Below are 26,504 nucleotides of genomic sequence, written 5' to 3' on the forward strand. Positions count from 1 at the left end.
GTGACTGGTCCTTCGCTTATTGTGACTGGTCCCTCTCTTTTTTGTGACTGGTCCCTCTCTTTATCGTGACTGGTCCCTCTCTTTATTGTGACTGGTCCTTCGCTTATTGTGACTGGTCCCTCTCTTTTTTGTGACTGGTCCCTCTCTTTATTGTGACTGGTCCTACGCTTTATTGTGTCCCCAGACTGGTCCCTCGCTTTATCATGACTGGTCCTTCACTTTGTCGTGACTGGTCCTTCGCTTTATTGTGTTGTTGTGTTGTTGTGTTTTTTTTCCCTCTCAGATCAGCTGTGATCTGTTGCACCACTACTCTGGGCTGTATAGGCTACCCCGCAGCCCCGTGAGGCGGGGGGGGGAAGGCTGCGCCCCCGCCTGCGAAGCCGAGTTTCCACCGAATCAACGATCCTTTTTTTTTTTTTTTACCGCAACATATGGTTCACGTCAAGATAACTTGTGTATTTTTCCATAGTTCTCTTTGTTTAACACTTCAAGAGACTTTTGGTTAAGTAACCATGGACAGCTCCTATGCAGGATTGTTCTGCTGTGTCGTTGTCGCCACCGTCATCGCTGCCCCCCCCCCATAATGAGCTTAAAAATAATAAGAAAAAAAAAACACATTAAAAATTTGAATATTATTCGAATATTTAACATGAGATGGGTTAGAAATTCGAACCTGATTTGGGGGGAAGATTGACAGCCCTACACCAAACCGACTTCGCTCTGCTGCGGTCGTTTCCTCCGCTGTCAAACCAACTTTTCTCTCTCCCACGTAATCACAGCGTCTCGGTCTCCTCCCACCTGCAGCTGCTGCTCCAGCCCCGCTACTTTTGTTCTCTCTTCGCTCCGTTTAGGACACGTTCGTAGCTGTTGTTGAAGGTCTGGAGGAGATCATGACACCTCCTCCTCCTCCTCCTCCTCCTCCTCCTCCTCCTCCTCTTCCTCCTCAGTAGTAGTGAAGCATATAGGAGCAGTTCCTGTTGTAGTAGCTGTAGTAGCTGTTGACCCCCCCACGGCTGCATTTAGAAACCAGTGGAGGAATCACAGGGATTACATCATCACCAGTGTGGAGGATCAGTGTGTGTGTGTGTGTGTGTGTGTGTGTGTGTGTGTGTGTGTGTGTGTGTGTGTGTCCACGTTAAGTCGTCCCACGTAGGGGTGAGAAAGGTTTCCCGTCTAAGTAACTGAATTTACTGTAAAGTTACTGAAACACACACACACACACATAAGGAGCAGATTCTCCACCAATATAATTACTGGATGAGCCGCCGATGCTCCCGCTGTGCCGTCGTCATGGCAACGCCGACAACCCACCTCTGCAGGAGGAAGAGGAAGAAGAGGAGGAGGAGGAGGAGGAGGAGGAGTGGGAGAGAGAAAGGAGGAGGAGGAGAGAAAGGAGGAAGAGGAGGAAGGAGAGGAAGAGGAGAGAGATAAAAGGAGGAAGAGGAGGAGAAGAGGAAGAGGAGGAGAGGGAAAGGATGAGGGAGAGGAAGAGGAGGAAGAGAGAGAAAGGAGGAAAGAGGAAGAGGAAAACGAAGGAAGGAGAGGGAAAGGAGGAAGGAGAGGAAGAGGAGGAGAGGGAAAGGATGAGGAAGAGAGCGAAAGGAGGAAAGGGAGGAGGAAAAGAAGGGAGAGAGAGAAATGAAAGAGAGGAGGAGAGGGAAAGGACGAGGAAGAGAGCGAAAGGAAAGAGAGGAGAGAAAGGAGGAAGAAGAGGAAGAAGTGAAGGAGAGAGAGAGGATGAGGGAGAAGAAGAGGAGAAGTAGAGAGAAAGGAGGAAAGAGAGGAAGATGAGGAGAAAAAAGAGAAGGAGGAGAGAAAGACGAAGGAGAAAGAGGAGGAAGGAGAGGAAGAGGCGGCGGAGGAGAGAGAAAGGAAGAGAAGTAGGAGAGAAGGAAGGTAGGAGAGGAAGAGGAGGAGGAGTGGGAGAGAGAAAGGAGGAGGAGCGGAAGAGGATGGAAAGGAGGAAGAAGAGGACGAGGAGAGAGAACAGAGAGGAATAGAAGGAGAGGGAAAGAGGAGAAAGAGGAGGTGAGAGAAATGAGGAAGAAGAGGAGGAGGATGAGGAAGGAGAGGAAAAGAAGGAGGAAAGAGAGGGAGAGGAGAGAAAGAGGAGGAGGAGAGAAAGGAGGAAGAAGAGAAAGAAGTGAAGGAGGGAGAAAGGATGAGGGAGAGGAGGAAGAGAGAGAAAGGAGGAAAGAGGGGAAGAGGAGGCAGAGGAGAGAGAAAGGAAAAGAAGGAGGAGAGAAGGAAGGAAGGAGAGGAGCAGAAGAGAGAGGTAGATGGTAAAAAGGGGAAAGGGCGAGTGACATAGAGAGATAGATCCAGAAAGAGAGAGAGAGAGAGAGAGAGAGAGAGAGTAGGTGTTTTCATCAGAGTTGAGACAAAGAATCTTTTCTTGTTTCTGGTTAATGAAGCTGCAGCCGCTCGTTAATAATCACAATCACATTAGTGATGAAACCAGCAGTCGTATCCCTCCGCCTCGAAAACTAGTCCCAACCACAGAGGGTTAAATCACTGGAGTTTGATCTTTAAACGACTAAATGAGAGTTTGATGCGTCGTGTTTACAAGAAAAAAAAACAAAAATCAGGTCACATCTGAAGAAGTCGATGAGAAAAACACACAAACACTTTATGAGTGTGTGTGTCTGTGTGTGTGTGTGTGTGTGTCTGTGTGTGTGTGTGTGTCTGTGTGTGTATTTGTGCGACATCAATCCTGTTTATTTAAACGCTCTAAAACAAGATTTATTTTTAGATTGATGGACTTTTTTCTGCTTTTTCTGAGAACAAATCTACTTAAAATAACTGAGGTTAAGTTGCTATGTGTGTATCTGTGTGTGTCTGTTTGTGTGTGTGTTTGTGTGTGTGTGTTTTTGTGTAGCCCCGCTGCAGATTTTATTTTTGTTGTTTAGATTTTAGGAGCGAGCCTTAATGCCTGTGATCCTGTCTGCTTTTAGTAGATTAGGACTCACTCAAATATAATGGTGTCCCGTGACCTCTGAATGAGAGAGTGTGTGTGTGTGTTAATGTGTGTGTGTGTGTGTGTGTGTGTGTGCGTCTGTGTGTGTGTGTTGTCATATTTAAGTGTTTAAGTGTTTCCCCCATTTATCCTGTTCAGCGATGAGCATGTCAAGTACACTGTGACTTCCTCTCCCTCTGCCTGTGAGCAGCTAAACACACTTTCATGCATGGATTGTCTCATTATGAGTAAGACACACACACACAGACACACACAGACACACACAGACACACACACACACACAGACACACACAGACACACACACAGCCTATTCATTCATATCTGATCAAAACTAATCAGTTTATAATAATCCTCACCGCTCAACACTCAGACATGGCAATAAGCACCAGGGTTAAGTGTGTGTGTGTTTGTGTGTTTGTGTGTGTCTGTGTGTGTGTGTGTGTGTGGGATGTTCATAGTCCAGTTGTAAGAATCAGGATCTGATGGAGGCGAACACACACACACACACAGACACACACAGACACAGAAACATCCATGTTTGTCACCTACAACAGTGAGTACAGTAGGTCAGAGGTGAATAGTAAAGTGACGCATTTTCACTTCCTGTCCTGTCTGGATTTTCAAAATAAATCCCAACAAATTAATACACACACACACAGACACACAAACGCACACACAAAGACACACACAGACACGTCCCCAGATGATCTCTACATAATTGTTCACACGTTCACTCTCGACTGTCGTCACTTTCACTTCCACATCAACAGTTTCAACAGAGACGAGTTTGTTCTCGCTGCTGCTGCTGCTTCCTAAAAACAACAACAACACAACACACAACAAAAATGGTACAATGACAACACAACAACAACACTATGACAACTACAACAATACAACAACACGACAACGATACAACGACAAACATCACAATGACAACAAAACACAGATAACAACACCACCACAACATAATTGCAACAATAACAACTACACAATGACTACAACAACACAGCAACAACAATAGGCGTGGTTCCATTGCAGGAACTTGGGGGTAATTTTACAGGGCCAGCCCCGTTGGTGTGTGTCTCCACTGCAGGAACCTCCCCCACAGGGCCGCTTACAGGAACTTTTAAGGGGCCGAACGGAGTCCCTGCCTGGGGGTCGGTACTCAGATCGGCCCTGAAGAAGTCCCGGTGGGGCTTGAGATTTACTCTGTGCTGATTGGTCAGACTCAAAGCAGGATGTGACGCTAAGAGAAAGCCCCGAAATCAGCGGCATTTTAAAAACACAAATGTTATTAAAGGTGTACAGAAAAGAAAATTGAATTTAAGCCCACTCTGGATCATAAAATTAGTGTAATAACTCATCTATCAGACGATGTAGGCCAAACTTTGTGCAAAATTCTATTTTTGAGTAAATCCGGGATGAAAGTGTGTATTTTAGTGTAGTTTTTTTTTTTCGCATTGGATAATGCAGGCGCACGGATTATACGTCAGCCTGTACACGATTCACCAGCCACTGATATTGGATCCGTAATCCGTCATTCAAACGTCTGAGACACGCACACACACACGGAGCTCGGGCTCGCCCCAAGCTTTGAATATCCCGCCCGCTCGATAACGACCAATCAAATTCGTTTTCCTTACTCGGGTAAACTCGTGTTGCAGCTCGTGACAACTCGGCGCGACAAACAGGACAAACGGCCATTTCTGTACACCTTTAAAAACGGCCAGAAAAAAGAGAGAATAGCCGTGTTTCCACTGCAGGAACTTTGGGGTAATTTTACGGGGCCGGCCCCGTTGGTGCGTGTTTCCACTGCAGGAACCTCCCCCACAGGGCCATTTACAGGAACTTTTACAGGGGCCAACGGAGTACCTACTCCAGGGTAGGTACTCCGTTCGGCCCTGAAAAGCTCCTGGGTGGGGCTCGAGGTTAACCCGGCGCTGATTGGCTAAAGCTAGAGCAGGCTCTGACGCTACCAGAAAGCACCAAAACAACTGGCATTTTTAAAAGGGGGAGCAGAAGGGGAGCATTAGCCTAGCAGACACCGCTGTAAACAACAAGAAAACAGCAGGAAGATGTACACAAATGGACCGACGGTGAGGTGCAGACATTGATTGCAGTCTACAGCACCGAGGAGATTCAGAGGGGGTTTGAGTCATCGCGGTGAAATGAAAATATCAGCGCACCTCGACACACTGGGGATCCATCACGCCGCAAAACAATGCCGTGAAAAGTTAAAAAAAAAAAAAAGCAGGATTACAATCAACCGCCATGTGCACAAACACACAAACCAGAAACGCGCCTACCACCTCAGCTCCTTCCATCCTTCTTCGTTGTTGTTATGATTTTTGTGCATGTGCTTGTGACCTGCCTGGGTGATGTCACGGTCGAAACTGTCGCACAACGATTAAGCGGCGATCGAAACTCATGACGTCGCCGCGGGGTCCGACTCTGCAGTGGAAACACGGCCACCGAGAGGGCCGAGTGAGAGGACGGTTCCTGTAGAAGTTCCTACCCCCTCCCTTTACCAGGAACTCCTGCAGTGGAAACACGGCTAATAACTCAGTAAAAGACGAGAGTAGCAGTAGGCCTGGTAAAAAAAAAAAAGTGTGTGGAAAATACACAATCGCGGGATTACGTGATGATCGATCAAAACCTTTTTTTTTTTCTTTTGAAAGCGTCTATATACTGCCAGAAAACAACAACAACAAGAGCAGTTAAAAAAAAACAAAAAAAAAACTCTGCACAACGACCACGTGGTGATCGAAACTGTTGCATGTCGCCATAAGACCCCGGTGGGTCCTGTCTGCAGTGGAGACACAGCCACTGATACCTCTTTTCCACCAAACTGGTTCCAGTGCTGGTTCGGTGCTTAACTGGTTCAACTCTGGTGCCTCCAAAGAACCTCTTTGCTTTTCCACTGATCAGGAGCCAAGTCAGAGCCACACTCCCCATCCAGGAGCTGCTCCTGTCTTTGCTGCCTGCTACAGTTATAAACGGACCTGAAAATTAAAACCTGGTCCGACCTGCGGGTGTTGAACACTGGACCCGACGTGGAAGCACCTAGACTAGGCTTTTAATTAACGATAACACTAAACCTGGCTGAAAAAAAAGAAGGAAAAAGCAGCCGTAATCGCTGCAACCGGCAACTACGTTTGGACGGCGATATGTTTTGATATGAGCGTTAGCTGCTGTTAGCCACCGCCTGTAGCTCAGCTAGTTAGCTTCAACTGTGTTTACATCCATAAACAAACTTAAAGCAGAAGTAAGCGATATATTTGTGTTAATATAAGTCTTAAATAGTTGTATCTTCCGACAGCAATCACTTACATAGAGTGTTTGGTCTGAAACACGGGTCTGTCAGTCCCTCTGCTCTGCTCTGAGCCCAGGAGAAAACATTTATCGTATCCTACAGTTTTTATCCAATGAGGAGAGAGAACGGCATGCAGGGCTGTGTGTGCAGCCAAGGGACGCCGTGAATGTGGCGACGTAGGGACGAGGACTGTTATGGTGCGTTCAAGGAAACTCGTATTTTTCCGACCGTGAAGTCGTACCAGTTCGATCTGGTACGAGTTCACGGGTCGGAAGTTACGAGTGGCCGTTATAGTGACTTTCACCGGTAAAACAGGTCGGAAAAACACGAGTGGGTTGCCTGAAACGCTACAAAGTCGTAAGTTGTGACTTGAAGCTGTAATTTACGATTTCAAAAGCCTGCCTGGAACGCAGCATTAGCGAAAACGACCGGACCACTTACTTCTGCTTTAATACGTAGCGATAACGTGTCTGTATATCTTAGCGCTGGTCTTGTTGCTAAGGTAACCCTGCTGCCAGCCCCTGGAAGAACCGGTTCTTAGCTCTGGCCCAGCAAGAAGTTGGTGCTGGTCTGGAACCAGTTTTAAGAACCAAGAACCGGTGCTTAGGCAGTGGAAAAGCAAAGAACCGGTGCTAAGCAGGAACTGGCTCCGAACCAGCACCGGAACCAGCTCGGTGGAAAAGGGGTATGAGAGGGCCGAGTGAGAGGACGGTTCCTGTAGAAGTTCCTACCCGCTCCTTTTACTAGGAACTCCTGCGGTGGAAACGCGGCTAATACAACGACTCACAAAAATGACCCCAAAGACAACAATAACAGCAACAAACACGACAACAACAACACAACTTTGTATTAGACTGTGTGTTTGTGTATGTGTGTGTAGGAGCGTGTGTGTGTGTTCCCCTGTTCTATGTGGCATATGTCCAGTCACCATACGTCCTTGCGTTTTGTTCTGTTGTCTCCCACGCACTGCTATTTTTATCCCAAGAGAGTTGCGCATACATACGTGTGTGTGTGTGTGTGTGTGTGTGTTGGGCTGTGTGTGTGTGTGTGTGTGTGTGTGTGTGTGTGTCCTCAGGTTACAGGGTGTGTAAGTGGACTCCTCTTTGTCCTGCTTGATAATTTTAGACAGACGGCCACTGAAAATTTCAACAGGGAGGGAGAGAGGAGGAGGAGGGGAGGGGGGGTCAGATGCTCCGTGCAACCTTTTTCCACTGATGGACACACACACACACACACACACACACACACACACACACACCACTTCATTCCAGTAATTCCCAGTTTCCCATAAAAGTCGTGCTGATCCAACTCGCTGCCTCGTGTTTGCAGCAGGAACTCCCTGTAACAGAACTTCTACTAATGAGCCGAGTGATTGATTGATTAGTTGATTGACAGGAACAAACAGTGTAATAATGAACATTTTAAAGGGATAGTTCAACATTTTGGCAAATTGGCCCATTGCCATAACCCCTATAGTCATAGCAGTAGGTTCGTTACCTTTAATTGTCGGTGCAAGCTATTTTTAGAACGGCGGAGCAGAGCCGCGAGCTGCTCAGAGCTACGCTACGGAGGCTCATGGGATTTCTTGGTTTCCCTCATCAAACTCATCAAATACACAATCCAACAACTCCACAACGCTCTGGTGGACAAGTTGTGACCTGCACATTCACCACGCTATGAGATAATAACACAACGTTACCACACAGAGTTGTTTTAGAGGGAAATTCATGCAAAACCGCTGATGCACGTTGCCTTCAGGGACAGTTTTTCATCAAGCAGTCTCTGTATTTCCCTCTAAAACAACTCTGTCTGGTAACGTTGTGTTATTATCTCATAGCGTGGTGAATGTGCAGGTCACAACTTGTCCACCAGAGCGTTGTGGAGTTGTTGGATTGTGTATTTGATGAGTTTGATGAGGAAAACCAAAGAAATCCCATAATGAGCCTCCGTAGCGTAGCTCTGAGCAGCTCGCCGCTCTGCTCCGCCGTTCTAAAAACAGCTTGCACCGACAATTAAAGGTAACGACCCTACTGCTACAGTATGACTATAGGGATTATGGCAATGTATGGGCCAATTTGCCAAAATGTTGAGCTATCCCTTTAAACTAAACAATCAATCGATCGCACTAATCAAGGAGATTGATCAGTATTGAAATCAATCAGTGGAAGCTGACAGGTTTAAACAGTTCAAAGTGTCACAATTTTCACATTTCAGCCCCTTGGAAACGTTAAAATCTTAATTATTTCTCTTTAACTTTAATTATTTATGATGGAAGCAGCAACAGTCAAATATTAAGTTTGTAAAAAATGTTATTTAATCATCAATAATGTCGTGTTATTGATCAGATGGAGCCGATGTCCCACAGCTGTGATCACATATTGGTGTGATGGGGGGGGTTATTATGGGATGTGGGCTGTGGGTTGTGGTCGTCTGAAGAAGAGGAAGTGGAGGCCGAGAGTCGGACTTGAGGAGTTGCTGAGTCATGCTCCGACAGCTCGGCTGAGTCGCCGTCTCCCTGTCACCCTGTCAACGAGCTGCTGGCGCTCTGTCGTCCAAGCTGCTCCTCAGATCCTCACATCCACAGCTCAACTCACTCAAACGGCTGCAACGTGCCGCCGCCGTTACCGCCGTTACCGTGGCCGCCGCCTCAATTATTCATCTCCACACTCAGTCATATCTGATCTGTTGTAGCTGTTTAACCACCAGCACCGTGACCATGACCAGGCTGATTTCTCTTTCTCTCCGAGTCCTCGACTGAACTGTGGTTATTTTTAACGTTTGTTCTTCTTCTTTCATATCTCATGATGTTTGTTTTTTTTCCTCTTTTTTTTTTTGTTTTCACAGGAAGGCGATTTCACGTTCAGGCCTGCAGCACCTCGGCCCCCCCCAGCCCTCGCTGCCCCCTGCGTCCAACGGCCCCAACAAGGAGCTTCGTACCTGTGTGGACTGGACGGTCAGACATAAACTCTCTCTCTATGTATATATAAATGTATAAACAGGATATATTATGTATGTTTGTAGTTTGAAGGAGCAAAAAATATCTCAAAGTAGTTTTCCATCTGCTCTATCAGCTTCTCTTCTCTCACAGGGTGGTGTCAGCCAATCAGAAGAGAGGAGGAGGCTCTGAGACTCTCTTCTGATTGGCTGACTGTTTTCTAAAATGATCCAATAAAAAAAACAGAGTAGATTTCAGAATAAAACACTCAGAGAAACCAAATCCTGCAAGTTGTTGGATGGATTGGGTCCAGGTGGTGAGGGGGCGGGGCTTAGTTGTGACATCACAAAGTGACAGGAAGTCCATACCTTTATACTGTATGGAGCATACAAACATCTACCTTTATTTTGAAGGGGCTTTAATACAAACATCTACCTTTATTTTGAAGGAGCTTTAATACAAACATCTACCTTTATTTTGAAGGTGCTTTAACACAAACATCTACCTTTATTCTGAAGGAGCTTTAACACAAACATCTACCTTTATTTTGAAGGAGATTTAACACAAACATCTACCTTTATTCTGAAGGAGTTTAACACAAACATCTACCTTTGTTTTGAAGGAGCTTTAATACAAACATCTACCTTTATTTTGAAGGAGCTTTAATACAAACATCTACCTTTATTTTGAAGGAGCTTTAATACAAACATCTACCTTTATTTTGAAAGAGCTTTAACACAAACATCTACCTTTAATTTGAAGGAGCTTTAATACAAACATCTACCTTTATTTTGAAAGAGCTTTAACACAAACATCTACCTTTATTCTGAAGGAGCTTTAACACAAACATCTACCTTTATTCTGAAGGAGCTTTAACACAAACATCTACCTTTATTCTGAAGGAGCTTTCATATTAAAGGAGGATTAAAGTCTCCATCATTTCTCCCCTCTGAGTTTCACCTGTTGTGTAAAGACGTCGTCTTCGTCTTCGTTTCCGTTCAGATGAGTCACTGAACAACATTTGGATTTTGTCGCCACCAGATTGATCAGCAGACGTGTTTCAGCGTCCGTATGTTCATGTGCACGAAGAAAAAGAAGACGAAAAACAGAAAGAAGTCGTTTTCCTCCTGTTGATCGAAGAAAATGTTGTTGAGAGAAAGTTTTATGAGATGAGACTTTATGAGATGTGACTTTTTTCTGCGTTTATTTTAATGGATTTCACTAAGACGCTCAGGGAAATGTCAGGATGATGAGGTGAAGCCTCTCTGGAAAAAAAAAACAGAGCAAAAACTTTTATTTTTTTATTTATTTTATTTATTTATTTCTCTCTAAACCGAACAAACACATGCAAAATTAATGTCGGTCCATTTCAGCCGTTCTCCTCCAAACTGATCTCTCAGGCAATCTGTGATGACAAAAATGAATCTGAATTATTCACACCTGCCTGTGTGTGTGTGTGTGTGTGTGTGTGTGTGTGTGTGTGTGTGTGTGTGTGTGTGTGTGTGTGTGTGTGTGTGTGTGTGTGTGTGTGTGTGTGTGTGTGTGTGTGTGTGTGTGTGTGTGTGTGTGTGTGTGTGCACTGTTGTTCCTATCTAAGAGGGGACATCGGCGTCGTTACACATTCACCAACAGGGGACCAAGCAGCCAACAGGGGACTTTTTTTAGGTCCCTGTTGGACATGCTTTAAATCAACTTAAAATCATGTGAAAAACCTTCTGGTTAATTTTTTCAACTTTAGCCAAGAGGGGACCTGAGTGTGTGTGTGTGTAAAATACCATATTCAGCAGTGCCCCGGCAGGCTGGAGCAGGGGTTTTAACGACTCATTCACACACGTCGTTTCTTACACTCCTCCATAGTGTGAACGACTTGCAGCCCGGCAGCCTTTCAGACTGTAGAGAGGCTATCAAACAGGCTCCTTAGTGAACAAACCAGTACCTTGAAAAATAATTTGTTATTCTTCGTAACAAAATATGAAGGTCCCAGTTTCATGGATGTCTTAGTTTAAACTCAACACTGTATTAGGTATAATAGAAATTTTAAAATATTGAAAAAATTGATCACCCATAACAAAATTTGAGATAAAATGGTCATTTAGATAATTTCTGTTGAATTCTGATTAAACATTAAAAATAATTGACCTTGCTATTGTTGCTTGTCCAGTTTTTTTAAGCACAGGGTTTCAATTTTACAATATACATGTGTTCTCAATCTGTATAGGAATTATTAGTTGACTTACATTGCAGAAAAAGGTCCACACTTGGTTTATATGGAATGACAGGGGTCCACTGTTGGTTGGTGCATAATGACACACGATCCCTCTTAGTTAGCATGGAGTGACATACACACTCCATCATGTATGAATAAGAAAGAAATAAGCAAAAGTGATAGTTTTTAAGAGAAAACTTTCATCAAAACTTAAAACAAACATTTCTAATAAAGTAGCACCAATAATGTTGTAATTATTTTTTAAATGTAGGGTGTACTACTGCAACACACATTTCTACAGTCTATTCATTTTTTAATAGAGGGTTTTAGGATTTAGGGTAATCTTAATGTACTTGCATCATAAATCTGTATTCATAAGGATGTATTTTATTTACTGTTTTATATTACAGAAAACTCAATGGCAACCTACGATGATATATTATGTACAAGTAAACCATCAAAGAGTAACTGATATTAAAGTATTGGCACGGCAATTTGTTATCTTTGGGGGAAATACAGAGGGTTTGGGAGATCATCAGTTTGTCAGAGATACAAGGGATAATTCATTGAGAGGATTAATCTCACAAAGTCCCTATGTTAAACTATTGCCAGACACATTTCTACAGTCTATTAATTTTTCACTGTACTGGTTAGGGATGTCCCGATCACATTTTTTTGCCCCCGAGTCCGAGTCCGAGTCATTTGATTTTGAGTATCTGCCGATACCGAGTCCCGATCCGATACTTTGGCAACGCAGTAAAGTTTTTAATGTAGATCAACTGTATCATCCCACTATTTTTCTGTTCTTTGTGCTCTACTAGGGATGTAACAATATCACAATCTCACAATAATACTCTACCTCAATAACAAGCCCATGACATTTATTGCAGTATTGTAAGACATGCCATGATATCAAACTCTCAATGTATATTAGCACAGTAGCTCTACAGTATAATATTAATGCCGTTATCCATAAGTCAACAACAAGAACATTTGGTCAAAAATAAAATAGCTTATCATGTCTTTCTCAATCACCAGCCTCTCTCCCCTGATCCCACCCTCTCCTGCCTGTCTGCCCCCCCCCCCTTCCCTCACCTCCCTCCCTCACTCACTCCGCTCCTTCTCCCTCCCTCCCTCCCTCCCTCCCTCACCCAGCTCACCTTGCTCCTTCTCCCTCTCTAACTTTAAATAAATACCTGGTTCTGTATCTGCCATCACGCAACACAACGGTAGTTTTTTATTCAACAGTATGAGAAGTTTAACAATGTCCGCGACATCTGCGCGGTCGGTCCGTGTGTCGGTCTCACGTGCGTTACGTCGGACTCGCTCTCAGTAGAAGCTGCAGTGACTGTTGTTGCTGCAGGTGTGTGTAGCGCTCAAACATCAACAACAAGCTGCTTGGAAGTCAGCAGTGAAACAACGCAGCCACACACACACAAACAAACAGTGAGCTGACACGGTGACACGATCGTCTCTCACACTCTCGCAAGCGCCGTCATTTCATATCGTTACTTGTCCGCGACGACGCAGCCACACACACACACCGTGGAGCTGTGCGCCACAGACCATGCACAAAACACAAGCATGCTGCACCGAATGCGCGTCGCTTTGGGTAATGAGCGCACATGACGAACGTCTACAGTAAAAGTAATGTGTTTGAGAGTGCAAAAGATGATACATCTGAACGCCCCCATGCGGCCCGTCTTCGCTTTAGACAGATAGGGAAACCCTGACATGTAGATATGTAATATATCCGATTCCTGATCGGGATGTAACGTCCGATTCCGATCGAGTCTGAAACCACATGATCGACCCCGATTTCCGATCACGTGATCGGATCGGGACATCCCTAGTACTGGTGTTTTACTACTTAACTGCATTGTTGTCACGGGAAAATACTTAAACTACTCACAGTTTGACATGGCCTGATGGCTCAGAGCCACAAAAAGTTACTTTTTGGCCACGTACATCTCACATAAATGAAGCCCTGTTGGGGCCACCTATGGTCAGACTTTTACTTTTTTAATGCATGTGAACAAAAAGGTCCACACTTGGTTTATATGGAATGACAGAGGTCCACTGTTGGTTGGTGCGGAGTGACACACACACTCCAGCATGGGTGGATAAGCAGAAATGAGAGAAATTGCTAAGTTTTAAGATACATTTTAAATCTAAATTTAATACAAACATTTGTAACTATCAATACACATAACACACACACACACACAAACACATGCAAACACACATATTTAGTTACTTAGGGTTAGTTACTGTGAAAACTCAATGGCAACCTATCATGATACTTAAGGGAATATTTCAGTTATTGACATTTATGGATCAACAATAAAACATGTATGGGAAAATAAAAGAGGAGCTGGAGGGTCATCAGTTTGTCTGAGATACAAGGGATAATTCTTCTAGAGGATGGATTAACCTCAAAAGCTCAAAACTTTCATCAAAACTTAATACAAACATTTATAATGAAGTAGCAACGGTAATGTTGTGTTTTTTTATGTGGGGGGTACTGTGAAAACTCAATGGCAACCTACGATGATATTATGTACAAGTAAACCATCAAAGAGGTAGCCTACTGATATACGACAATTTGATATGGGAAAATACAGAGGGAATGGGGGATCATCAGTTTGTCAGAGATACAAGGGATAATTAATTGAGAGGATCCCTATGTTAAACTATTGCCACACACATTCACACAGTCAAAATGTTTTTAAACTGTCACGACCTCGAGAAAGCCATCCATGCGTTGCAGTAATCAGTTCTAGATTGGACTGTTGCAATGCACTTTATGTTGGCGTCTCCCAGTCTTCGCTCAGTGGCCTCCAACTTGTCCAAAACGCTGCTGCCCGTCTTTTAACTAACACTAATAGACGTGAGCACATTACTCCTGTTCTTAACATATAACTTTTTAAAGCAACGGCCTGGCCCCACTGTATTTATCTGAGCTACTTTATTAGAAATGTTTGTGTTAAGTTTTGATGAAAAATTTCTCTTAAGGATGATCACTTTTGCTTATTTCTTTCTTATTCATACATGATGGAGTGTGCATTTCACTCCACTTACTTACATTCAAATCAGACTGACTGAGACATGGGTAAATGCAATATAGAGTCACAGAGCATTTTTATGAGCTACCATTCTCTGCCAGAAATGTTGTCTGGGAACAACAGCTTACTTAACATGGCACAAGAAATTAGGATTCATCAGATTGTCAGAGATAAAAGGGATAAGGCATTGTGTGGATGGAATAACCCCAAATAGCTCAATGTTGAACTGCTGCAACACAAATAAAAAAAGTTGACAGTGGTGTGGACCGTGTCTGAGGAATATAGTTCTTGCTGTGTCCTAATTGTCCTTTACAAGGCTTTGTAAGGCTTTGCATGTGTTTTTATATTTATGCGTTCCTTTGTTTCCCTTGATTTTCTAAATACCTTTTAATGAGTAGTTTAACAGGGGGGTTTTTGGGGTTATTCCGTCCACACACTGACATATTCCCTGTATCCATGACAATCTGATGAATCCTAATTTCTTATTCCATGTTAATTGTTCTCAGACAGCATTACTACTAGCAGACAATGGTGGCTCATATAAAGGCCCTGTCACAGAATATTATAACACACCTTCACAAAACTCATTAAAGAACTGACAATTCTTTAGACAAAATGGAATATTGCTGGTACACCCACTCTTTACAGTTGCCACAGAAGTTGAGTCACCAAAGGCCATAGGTGCGTAGGTAGCACATGGCCAGCCTAAGACCTGGGAATACCTGTGTCTCAGTCGGTCTGATTTGGATAAAGATATTGGCTGAAAGAAGGTAGAAACTCTGAAGCCCAACCTGAAAAAGCTTAACGACCATCGTCAGCGACGACAAACCATCCCCCACACTGCCCACACTCAAGGACTGACACAGGTCATCTGGCTCTCACTCCGCTCTCACTCCATTCACTCACTTCTCAGATCCCAGTTCAACAACTCTACCTTAAAGATAGGATCTGTGAAATACATGAGTGCTGGCGACTTAACTACTTCAATGTAGAGGAATGTTTTGTGCCCACATCATAGACTGAAACCCCATTAAAAATGTTCAACTCGACTTAGAAAACTGTGTGTAAATGTAATGAAGTCACATTGCTTACTACAACATGCACAAGGTTATACCTAGATAATAAGGAATATACACACTTGTGTTTAGCTGGGTACTGAAACAAAAGAAAATCATTAGGAAACAACCAAAATAGATAAGAAATGAATTACTTAAAAATATACATTAATTAGATAACGTTTTACCATCTTCTGAACACAATTAATTGAATTTGTTTATAATCCACTTCAGATGCTATGAATAAGGTAATATGGGATTGTTGAATGTACAATCCACACATCCTGAAAGCAACCAGACCCATTTCTGCTGAGCACCAGTGTGAACTGAATACAGCTTTTATTGTGTACTTCCCACTTAATGTAAACTCTCTGATCCTGTGCCAATTCTGTACCTTTTGACAACTTTAAATTAGGTTTCAATTTATACACCAATTTCATCTATAGATGTGTATGACGATGTGATACAGTGTGTAATATACAGAAAAAAAACACAAATTTAGCTTTAGTTTTCATTTTTGTTGTGGACCAAAAATATTCAGACAGGTATACATGAACTCCAGTAGAGCTAACAGTTTGGTAAGTAAAAATGTGTGTTGCAGTAGTTCAACAGTGGGTATTTTGGAGTTATTCCATCCACTATAGCTGATTTATCCCCTGTATCTCTGGAAATCTGATTAATCCTAATTTCAGACAACATTTCTACTGGCACACAATGGTAGATCATATAAAGGCTGACAAAATATTATACTGATCACAAGGCATCACACACCTTTACAAAACTCATCAAAGACTTGACAGGGTGGATTATTGCTGGGACACCCACTCTTTACAGTTGTCACAGAAGTCCATAGGTGTGTAGCACATGGCCAACCTAGGACTGGGGAATTCCATTGTCTGCTAGTCTGATTTGGATATAAGATCTTGGCTGAAGGATGTTAGTCTTTTCCAGGTTGCCCTTCAGAGTTGCTAACGACCATCGTCAGCTACAAGAAACCATCCCCCACACTGCCGACAGTCAAGGACTGACACAAGTCGTCTGGCACAGATTTAAAGCCTTCACTCACTTCACTCACTTCTCAGAAGCCAGTTCCACATTTAGAGTGGAGAGTGGAGGTAGAGTTAAGCCTACCACACACATGATTTTGCTCCGATTTTCCCCCTTCCGACCAAAGACAAAAATCGGCCGATTATCCTAAGGTCTTAAGATTATTTTATGAGATTCTCTTGTAGTGTGTGGTGTGTTAAGAGTCAAAATTCTCACAACAATCGCCTCGGAAAACGTTTGACGCCGATAATCGTAAATATTAAACATGTTCAATATTTACAAATCAAAAGTCATCTTGTGTGTGGAAAGCTGGTGTTGTGCTGAGAAGTGCCTGCTTGCCAAGCTCTGCATGCTGCTCGCGGCAAGCCACTTCTCGACACAACACCGGCAATCCCACAGAGAGCCACGGTGCAACCCTGGCATTACATGAGGTTCACACAGACATTCACGCATACACGGGAGATTTCCTGATAGCCGATAGCAAAGACGGTAGCGATCATAGCCGGCAATAGCCGGCAATAGAGCAGCCATGTTTAAGCGATCATGTGACCGCCGCTCACAGCCCCTTGACTGCTCGGCGTCCCAAGCCACAGACACACAGACACACACAGACGGTATCGTTGTAAAGGCTGAAGTGTCCCGCTTTCATTAAAAAAAAATTACATCACTCTCATTGTCCATTCCGGAAATAGACCCGAAAGAGTAGCTACAACAATACGGATCTCTTTCTGAGTTTTCTGACCGGAGGGTCAAGATTCTGAAAAATCTTAATGTGTGTGGTGAGCTGTGTTTGGAATATCACAGCGCACCACACACAATACGATCAAAACTGTTCAATCACAGATTTTTTATCTTCATGTGTGGGGTCTTTCACAGATAAAAAAAATTGGTTGAAATTTAGAGAATCTCTATGTGTGTACCAGGATTTAGGATCTGTGAAATACATGAGTGTTGATGACTTCACTACTTCAATGTAGAGGAATGCTTTTGTGTCCACATCATAGACTGAAGTCTATGGGTGGGAACTGAGAACCGGTTCCTCTTCAGAACTGGTTCCCACGTGATCATTTCCTTGGGATTGTGTGTGTGCATGCTTAAAGCAGAAGTAAGTGATATATTTGTGTTAATATAAGTCTTAAATAGTTATATCTTCCGACAGCAATCACTTATATAGAGTGTTTGGTCTGAAACACGGGTCTGTCAGTCACTCTGCTCTGCTCTGAAAACATTTATCGTATACTACAGTTTTTATCCAATGAGGAGAGAGAACGGCATGCAGGGCTGTGTGTGCAGCCAAGGGATGTGCCTGAATGTGGTGACGTAGGGACGATGACTGTTATGGTGCGTTCAAGGAAACTCGTATTTTTCCGACCGTGAAGTTGTACCAGTTCGATCTGGTACGAGTTCACGGGTCAGAAGTTACGAGTGGCCGTTATAGTGACTTTCACCGGTAAAACAGGTCGGAAAAACACGAGTGGGTTGCCTGGAACGTTACAAAGTCGTAAGTTGTGACTTGAAGCTGTAATTTACGATTTCAAAAGCCTGCCTGGAACGCAGCATTAGCGAAAACGACCGGACCACTTACTTCTGCTTTAATGATTCCGCTAATCGATTTAGCTTTTTTTCCTTTGCAAATGTGCATGTTTCTAACCCAAACAACACATGCTGTGTTCAGGTCAGAACGAAGGCAAACACGGCGTCGAGACAGAAGCGCTCTAAAGTGTCGGGGTAGATGTGATGTGACAAAAAATATTCAGATTTATAAAACACTGCATACACACACTTGCAAGTAAAGTGCCTACAAGGCACATACATACTGTAGATAGTAAGGAATATACACACTTGTGTTAGGCTGGGTACTAAAACATCAAAAAATCATTAGGAAGCAACCCAAATGTGTAACAAATTAATCACTGAATCAGATTGCCAGTCTACTATTTGTTTTCAAAATAAATTTGATTAGAAATAGATTTATTGTGTACCTCCCACTTAACTCATTGAGTGCCATTGACATATGTCAAACGCAGTTTTCTGCGGCTGGTAAATGGGGACGCTGTCGCCCACACTGTGAGTAATTTTGGGGCTTCTGGGATGTGTAGAACGAATGAGACTGTAGATCAGAGCAAGAAGTGAAGAAGAAGGAGAAGACGAGTGCGATCGCTACGGAGATAAAAAAGTTGGAAAAAGTTTCTATTTCTAGAGAAAAACGACGGGCAGAGCCTGGAACAAGTGTAACGTGGAGCTGTGATGAAAGAGTTCTCTTACGGATGATCACTTTTGCTTATTTCTTTCTTATTCATACATGATGGAGTGTGTATTTCACTCCATGCTAACTAAGTGGGAACCTGTGTCATTATGCACCAACCAACAGTGGACCCCTGTCATTCCATATAAACCAAGTGTGGACCTTTTTTTTCTGCAATGCAAAACAATAAGTAAAATGCATCCCTATTAATATATATTTAGAATGCAAGTACATTAAAATTGATTGAAACCATGTGCTGTTAAAAAGTAGAAGAGTGACAATAGGTGGCCACCACAGAGCTTCATCTATATGGGACATTAGGTGACTACAGAATAACACTTTGTGGCTCTGGGGCATCAGACCATGTTGAATCCTGAGTTTAGTTATTTAAAGTAGTTTTCCCATGATAACAATGCAGTCAAGGAGTATGAAACTTCAGTAAGTCAAAAACTTGACAGACTGTAGAAAGGTGTGTTGCAGTGGTATATCATATTACTTAGTGAGGTTAATCCATCCTCTAGAAGAATTATCCCTTGTATCTCAGACAAACTGATGACCCCCCAGCGCCTCCTTTATTTTCCCATACATGTTTTATTGTTGAGCCATAAATGTCAATAACTGAAATATTCCCTTAAGTATCTTGATAGGTTGCCATTGAGTTTTCACAGTACATTCCATGTTTTAAAAAAACTACAATGACAACTTCACCAGTGCTACTTTAGTTTAAATATGTGTGTTTGCATGTGTTTGTGTGTGTGTGTTGTGTGTATTAATAGTTACAAATGTTTGTATTAAATTTAGATTAAAAATGTATCTTAAAACTTAGCAATTTATCTCATTTCTGCTTATCCACCCATGCTGGAGTGTATATGTCACTCCGCACCAACCAACAGTGGACCTCTGTCATTCCATATAAACCAAGTGTGGACCTTTTTCTGTAATGTAAAACAGTAAATAAAATACATCCTCATAAATACAGATTCATGATGCAAGTACATTAAAATGACCTAAAACCCTTAGTTTTAATTCAAATATTTTTTCCTATAACAAAAATGCAGTCAAGGAGTATAAAACTCTTGTAGGGGAAAAATTAATAGACTGTAGATATGTGTGTTGCAGTAGTACAACCTAAAAATAATGAAAACATTATTGGTGCTACTTTATTAGAAATGTTTGTGTTAAGTTTTGATGAAAAAAAAATATCTTAAGAATGATCACTTTTGCTTATTTCTTTCATATTCATACATGAGGGAGTGTGTATGTCACTCCATGCTAACTAAGTGGGAACCTGTGTCATTATGCACCAACCAACAGTGGACCCCTGTCATTCCATATAAACCAAGTGTGGACCTTTTTTTTCTGCAATGCAAAACAATAAGTAAAATGCATCCCTATTAATATAGATTTAGAATGCAAGTACATTAAAATTGATTGAAACCATGTGCTGTTAAAAAGTAGAAGAGTGACAATAGGTGGCCACCACAGAGCTTCATCTATATGGGACATTAGGTGACTACAGAATAACACTTTGTGGCTCTGGGCCATCAGACCATGTTGAATCCTGAGTTTAGTTATTTAAAGTAGTTTTCCCATGACAACAATGCAGTCAAGGAGTGTGAAACTGCATTAAGTCAAAAACTTGACAGACTGTAGAAAGGTGTGTTGCAGTGGTATATCATATTACTTAGTGAGGTTAATCCATCCTCTAGAAGAATTATCCCTTGTATCTCAGACAAACTGATGACCCCCCAGCGCCTCCTTTATTTTCCCATACATGTTTTATTGTTGAGCCATAAATGTCAATAACTGAAATATTCCCTTAAGTATCTTGATAGGTTGCCATTGAGTTTTCACAGTACATTCCATGTTTTAAAAAAACTACAATGACAACTTCACCAGTGCTACTTTAGTTTAAATATGTGTGTTTGCATGTGTTTGTGTGTGTGTGTTGTGTGTATTAATAGTTACAAATGTTTGTATTAAATTTAGATTAAAAATGTATCTCAAAACTTAGCAATTTCTCTCATTTCTGCTTATCCACCCATGCTGGAGTGTGTGTGTCACTCCGTACCAACCAACAGTGGACCCCTGTCATTCCATATAAACCAAGTGTGGACCTTTTTCTGTAATGTAAAACAGTAAATAAAATACATCCTCATAAATACAGATTCATGATGCAAGTACATTAAAATGACCTAAAACCCTTAGTTTTAATTCAAATATTTTTTTCCTATAAAAAAAATGCAGTCAAGGAGTATAAAACTCTTGTAGGGGAAAAATTAATAGACTGTAGATATGTGTGTTGCAGTAGTACAACCTACATTTAAAAATAATGAAAACATTATTGGTGCTACTTTATTAGAAATGTTTGTGTTAAGTTTTGATGAAAAAAAAATATCTTAAGAATGATCACTTTTGCTTATTTCTTTCATATTCATACATGATGGAGTGTGTATGTCACTCCATGCTAACTAAGTGGGAACCTGTGTCATTATGCACCAGCCAACAGTGGACCCCTGTCATTCCATATGAACCAAGTGTGGACCTTTTTTCTGCAATGCAAAACAATAAATAAAATGCATTCCTATTTCCTATTAATTGGTTGAAACCAAATGTTATTTAAAATTGAGATGATAGTAGATCCCCTCTTGGACTGCTAAGAATGACAGAGGCAACGCATTTATGGATGAGTAAAGACGGACGAGCAAATTATCTTTGTTAAGAAAAAAGAATTAATCTATATTAAAGCCGGTTTAAAGTAAATGTTGTTGCTTATACTGCAGAACTTGATATTAGTGCATGCAGTCATGTTACTTCTGAACTGCATGCAATTCAATAAAAAATATTCACTCTCAAATGTGGCCATGATTATATATTTATATACAATTTGTACTACAGAGACTTTAAAATAAGTAATGATAACTCTAAAGTTATATTATCCATTTTTGAAAGAAACTGAGAAAGTCATTGTTGTAAACAAAGACTCATTAGGTGAATGGGTCGTTAGGTGAATGAATGGGTACAGACAGCTCCACTGCAGTATGTGGAGGTCCACTCTTTGATAGGTAAATGTCGCTCAGAGATCCAAGTCCCCTCTTGGCAATTTCTTTAAAAATAATTAAAAGTCACATTTTCAGTAATATTATGGTAAAACACCTTAAAAGTAAATTTTATATTCCATGTTTGTTTTTTCAAAATAAGTGTAAACATAAGACCCCTCTTGGCAGCTTGGCCCGACAGGTCCCCTGTTCCCCCTATTGGTGTGTATGTGTGTGTGTGTGTGTGTGTGTGTGTGTGTGTGTCACATTTCATCAGACAAAGGTCAAATCAAAGGAAAAGATGAGGCGTTCACTGTCCTCTGTGAATTCTCCTTTAAAAAATAATCTAAAAACTAAACTAGTGGATTAAAGTGTTGATCACCTCCACCTCCACAGTGAATTATATTGTGATATTATAGGATATATTGCGATATTTGATACATGTTTTGATTTCTATAACCACCTTATAAAAGCACAGTTTAACTCTTCACTGCATAAAATCTCACCATTGTTATTGTAGTTTATCAGCATTATAATAATCAGCAGTGGATTTATTGGATCAGTATCAGATCTGCAAGAAAAGGGGGAAATCAATACCAATTCAAATTTTAAATTAGGTTTGTGTTTGCTTGGATGTTTGCTGTGTTTTCAGTCTTAATTCATTCAACCTGGATTTGAACTAAAAGATCAGTTAAAAGGTCATAGACAAGAAAACAGTGACGTTGATCTCATGTAAAAGTGTCAAGACACAGACAAAAACAATAAAAGCCATAAAAACCTTAAAAAAAAGTTTATTTACACATAGAAGAGGCCTAAACATTTTGCAATATCCTGAGTTTTGCAATAACATATTATGATACAATGTGATTTGTCACCTTTTTACACCTTCTAATTATAAAAAACTGTACAAATATTTGTTTTTATCTCATCACGATAAAGTTTTTGTTTTGCTCATCTCACTTTCAGTCATTATTTTAAAACTCTCATATGATAAAACATTAATACTCTGTGTTTATTACACCTGCAGCGAACCGTCTGTTTCCATCTTGTCAAAACTCACCTGTAAATAATCTGTAATTTTTTTTAAAAATGACTTTTAAACTCGATTTAATTATAAATTCCTTCAAATCGGAGAAAAAAAAATCCAGTGAAATGATCTAATTCTTCTGAAACTGGGTGGGCAGCAGAGAAAAAAAACCAGTGCTGCCAACTTTTTGATTGTTGACAGAGGATTTAACACAGAAGAAAGTTGAGCTGCTATTTTCATCTGATCCAACAAGAAGAGAAGGAGTGTGACGGAGCGACAGAGGGACGGTTTCAGAGGATTTTCAAATTAAAACGCACCAGACTTACAAAAAAAAAAAGAAAGAAAGATGGAAAACAAACAGAAAACTGGTAGAAAAGCTGTCGACTCCTCGTTTCCTCCTCTGATAAATAATCAATGCATGAATCACAGTATTAATGATGTTAATTGGAAGGTGGAAGTGGACACATCTGGGCTCTGTCTGCAGGGACGCTGCCGCCACGTCATCACTGGCCTTTAGCTCTCTGCACGACACACACACACACACTGATAATCATTACACTCAGTCTTTATCACACACTATTTAATGTCTGAGAGACGTCGAGGAACAGAGAGAGAGAGGGAGAGAGAAGAGACGTTTTCCTCGGGCGGAGATGACCGTATAAATCCATCCCATGCTTAAGAAGGTTGTTTCTGTGACGACGACGCTCTGTAGATTAACGAGCGGCTGCTGCAGCTCATCGGTGGCGGTGACGGCGGCGAGCGTCTTAACTCAATTACATAAGAAAAGACTTCTGCTGCTTTTATCAGCTCTGATGTTCACTGAAAAAATCAAACTCTACATAAAAACACAAGTTACTTTAAAAAAGAAAACAGAAGAATCAGAAACTCCTCGTGGTCGTTTCTCTCCGTGTGGAGTCTGAGGTCAACTTGACCTTTGACCTTTGACCAGCAGAGGTTGTATCAAAGATATTCAATATATGGAAAGATCCTCCATGAGCTGCTGCTCCAATGATAGAAATGGTATACACTTCCTGTCTCTCTAAGTGGGCGTGGCCAACCGTCACCACCTCGTCTGTGATCGTGTGTGTGGATTTATACAATTTGTAGGTAGATGAAAGTCAGATATTTATATTTTCTTATGATAACATTACATATTTACACTACTAACAGTCATATTTAGCATGACAAAAATAATTTAAATCATTTTCACGGGAGTTCGCGGCCGTTTGTTTGACGTTGCCTAGGAGATCTGTGCCAAATCTGGCGAGAGTGTGTTGTAGAGACAGAGACAGGTCTTGAACAAAGTGGATTTTCTCCTGATGTGTAGGTCTGAAAATTGCCATTTTCGTGTCAAACTGTTCAGAAGAGATGTGGCTTGTGAAAAATGAGTCCAAAATTTACTTCAGTGACTGTGGGAAGAAAGAATCGACCATATCTGTGTTCACGTTAAATTGTCCCATTGGAGTCAATACACTCCAGGCTGCCTCTGGTCTCCCTAAAGGGGCGTGGCCGAGCAGAAGCCTAGTGACATCATACAGGAAGCTGCTCGTCATGGAAGGTCTTGGTTTATAAACCGTCTTTGGTTGTATGAAGTTCCCACGAGGCGTCACTGAGATATTACAATGTGATGTCACCACCAGCCCCCTGACCTTTGACCCCCCGCTCAAAGTCAAGTGAATGTGTCAATGGCCTATCACATACTGTGAAGTCACTGTGACCTTTGACCTTTGAGCTTAAGCCACCAAATTCACATCAGTTTGTCCTTGAGTTGATGTTTTATTATTACTCTATTTTTTAAACCATATTTAATTTACAGATATTGCTTTAAAAAAGTGTCAAGAAACAAAAACACAATGAGATTTAAGAATAATATAAAATAATATCAATATTTTTTGCAATATCCTGAGTTTTGCAATAACATATATTATGATACAATGTGATTTATCACCTTTTCACCATTTAATTATGTCCTAAAATAAAATAAAAAAAACTGTCAATATTTGTTTTATCTAATAAGATAAAGTTCTCTCTCTGTAACTGTGTAGTGGAAAAGCTCCATAAGTTGTGTGAGGTCACCGGGGTGTTTGACCTTTTCCCCCCGAAAATCTAAATATATACTCAATACATCCCATTCATATGACTTGACCCTTTTTAAATTGATTGTTTTACCAAGAGAAGAGTAAAACATGTTGGGTTTTAATTTCCCATAGACCAAAGTGATGTCCTTAGATTTTCTCACCATTTTTTCACCATGTGACAAAAAAAATACAAAAAAAACTTATATTTTTAAAGTTAAAGAGACAATGAGGAGTTTTGGAAAAGCGAAGTGTTTTCACACTACATTTATGAGCCTCTGCGCACTGTGAAATTCTTTGACCGGCGCAAGACAGACTCATGTTTTCATTCATCAATAATTAAAGTCAGAGGTTCAAAGAGGTTCACATATCGTCGTAGTTCCGACCATAAACGGCGATTTGGCGGCGTTATTCTCATGACTCGCCACGAAGGAAATGCTGGTCGGCCCGACCAGCATTTCCGCCACCACTAATAATAACAAAATAACGATAGAGACAGAACGATATATTTATTGAAAATGGGACCATTAACAAGTGGTAACGTAGATTCATCCACATTAACATGAGACTTTTTTATAACCGAATAGAAACTCCTCGTTGTCCCTTTAAATGCAAATATACAAATATTTAAGGCTTTTATTTTCTTAAAAATACAACTATTTGACTATCAAAATAGTTTCTAGTATGAATTAATTTATTATTTGTTGATTGTTTTCATGCACATCTGTAATATCGGCCAATAAAACCTGATATTACACAATAACACAACGCTGTCTGGCCCGAGTGTCGTCCTTGTCCTAGCACACACACACACTTACATGATGACATGCACGTGTGTGTGTGTGTGTGTGTGTGTGTTCTGTAGGTGTGTGTTTGCTCTTGTAGTGTGTTGATTAGCACCTTCAATTACCAGTCACTGTGATGTTTCCTCCCACTCAGCAGCAGCAGCAGCCATTAGGTGCTCCACGCTCGTTGACCGTGGAGTGTTTGTTATGTGCATATGGTGGCGCTTTAATGTGACTGAGATCATATGGAGAGAGAGAGAGGGAGGGAGGGATAATGTGAGGTGTTGTTGTTATTATTATGTCGTCATGGTTTCCTCCTCCCTGACTGTGCAGGAGAACGCGGTGAACGGAGATCACCTGTGGATGGAGACGAGCTGCTCAGGAGAGCTGTGTTACCTGGGAGAGGACACCTGCCTGCTGAAGACCGCAGTGAGTGGCCGCCACGCCGTGTGTCTGTGTGTGTGTGTGTGTGTGTGTGTGTGTGTGTGTGTTAATCCACCTTTAAGAAATAAACTAGTATTAGAACAAGTGCTGTCAAGGTTAACGCAGTCATAACGCATGTAAATTCCTTTTAACGCCACAGCTCTCTCTGTTGTTTTGACCTTGAAAACTTAGTTTGATCCAGATGTCGAAAATGAATCAGCTTCAGTCTCAGTCTAAACCGTCTCTGCTGACACTTTCCACTCTGATGAAGCCGTCTTGAGTGTATTTTTTTATGCTAGTTTTAATTAATATT

The 26,504-nt window shown here is 41.4% G+C and overlaps 1 protein-coding gene across 8 annotated transcripts in view; it reads left to right on the forward strand.

Moving 5' to 3' along the window:
- dgki (diacylglycerol kinase, iota) overlaps window positions 1-26,504 on the forward strand; it is a 113,149-nt gene that overhangs the window by 40,306 nt on the left and 46,339 nt on the right. For all 8 annotated transcript variants that reach the window (XM_085769969.1, XM_085769973.1, XM_085769970.1 and 5 more), the window contains exons 2-3: window positions 9,135-9,243; window positions 26,102-26,197. In XM_085769969.1, the coding sequence (XP_085626095.1) occupies window positions 9,135-9,243; window positions 26,102-26,197 (205 nt within the window). The remainder of the gene's footprint in view (window positions 1-9,134; window positions 9,244-26,101; window positions 26,198-26,504) is intronic.

The sequence above is a fragment of the Trachurus japonicus genome, chromosome 23 (assembly GCF_045865225.1).
Source record: "Trachurus japonicus isolate A0001 chromosome 23, Traja_1.0".
Lineage (NCBI taxonomy): Eukaryota > Metazoa > Chordata > Actinopteri > Carangiformes > Carangidae > Trachurus > Trachurus japonicus.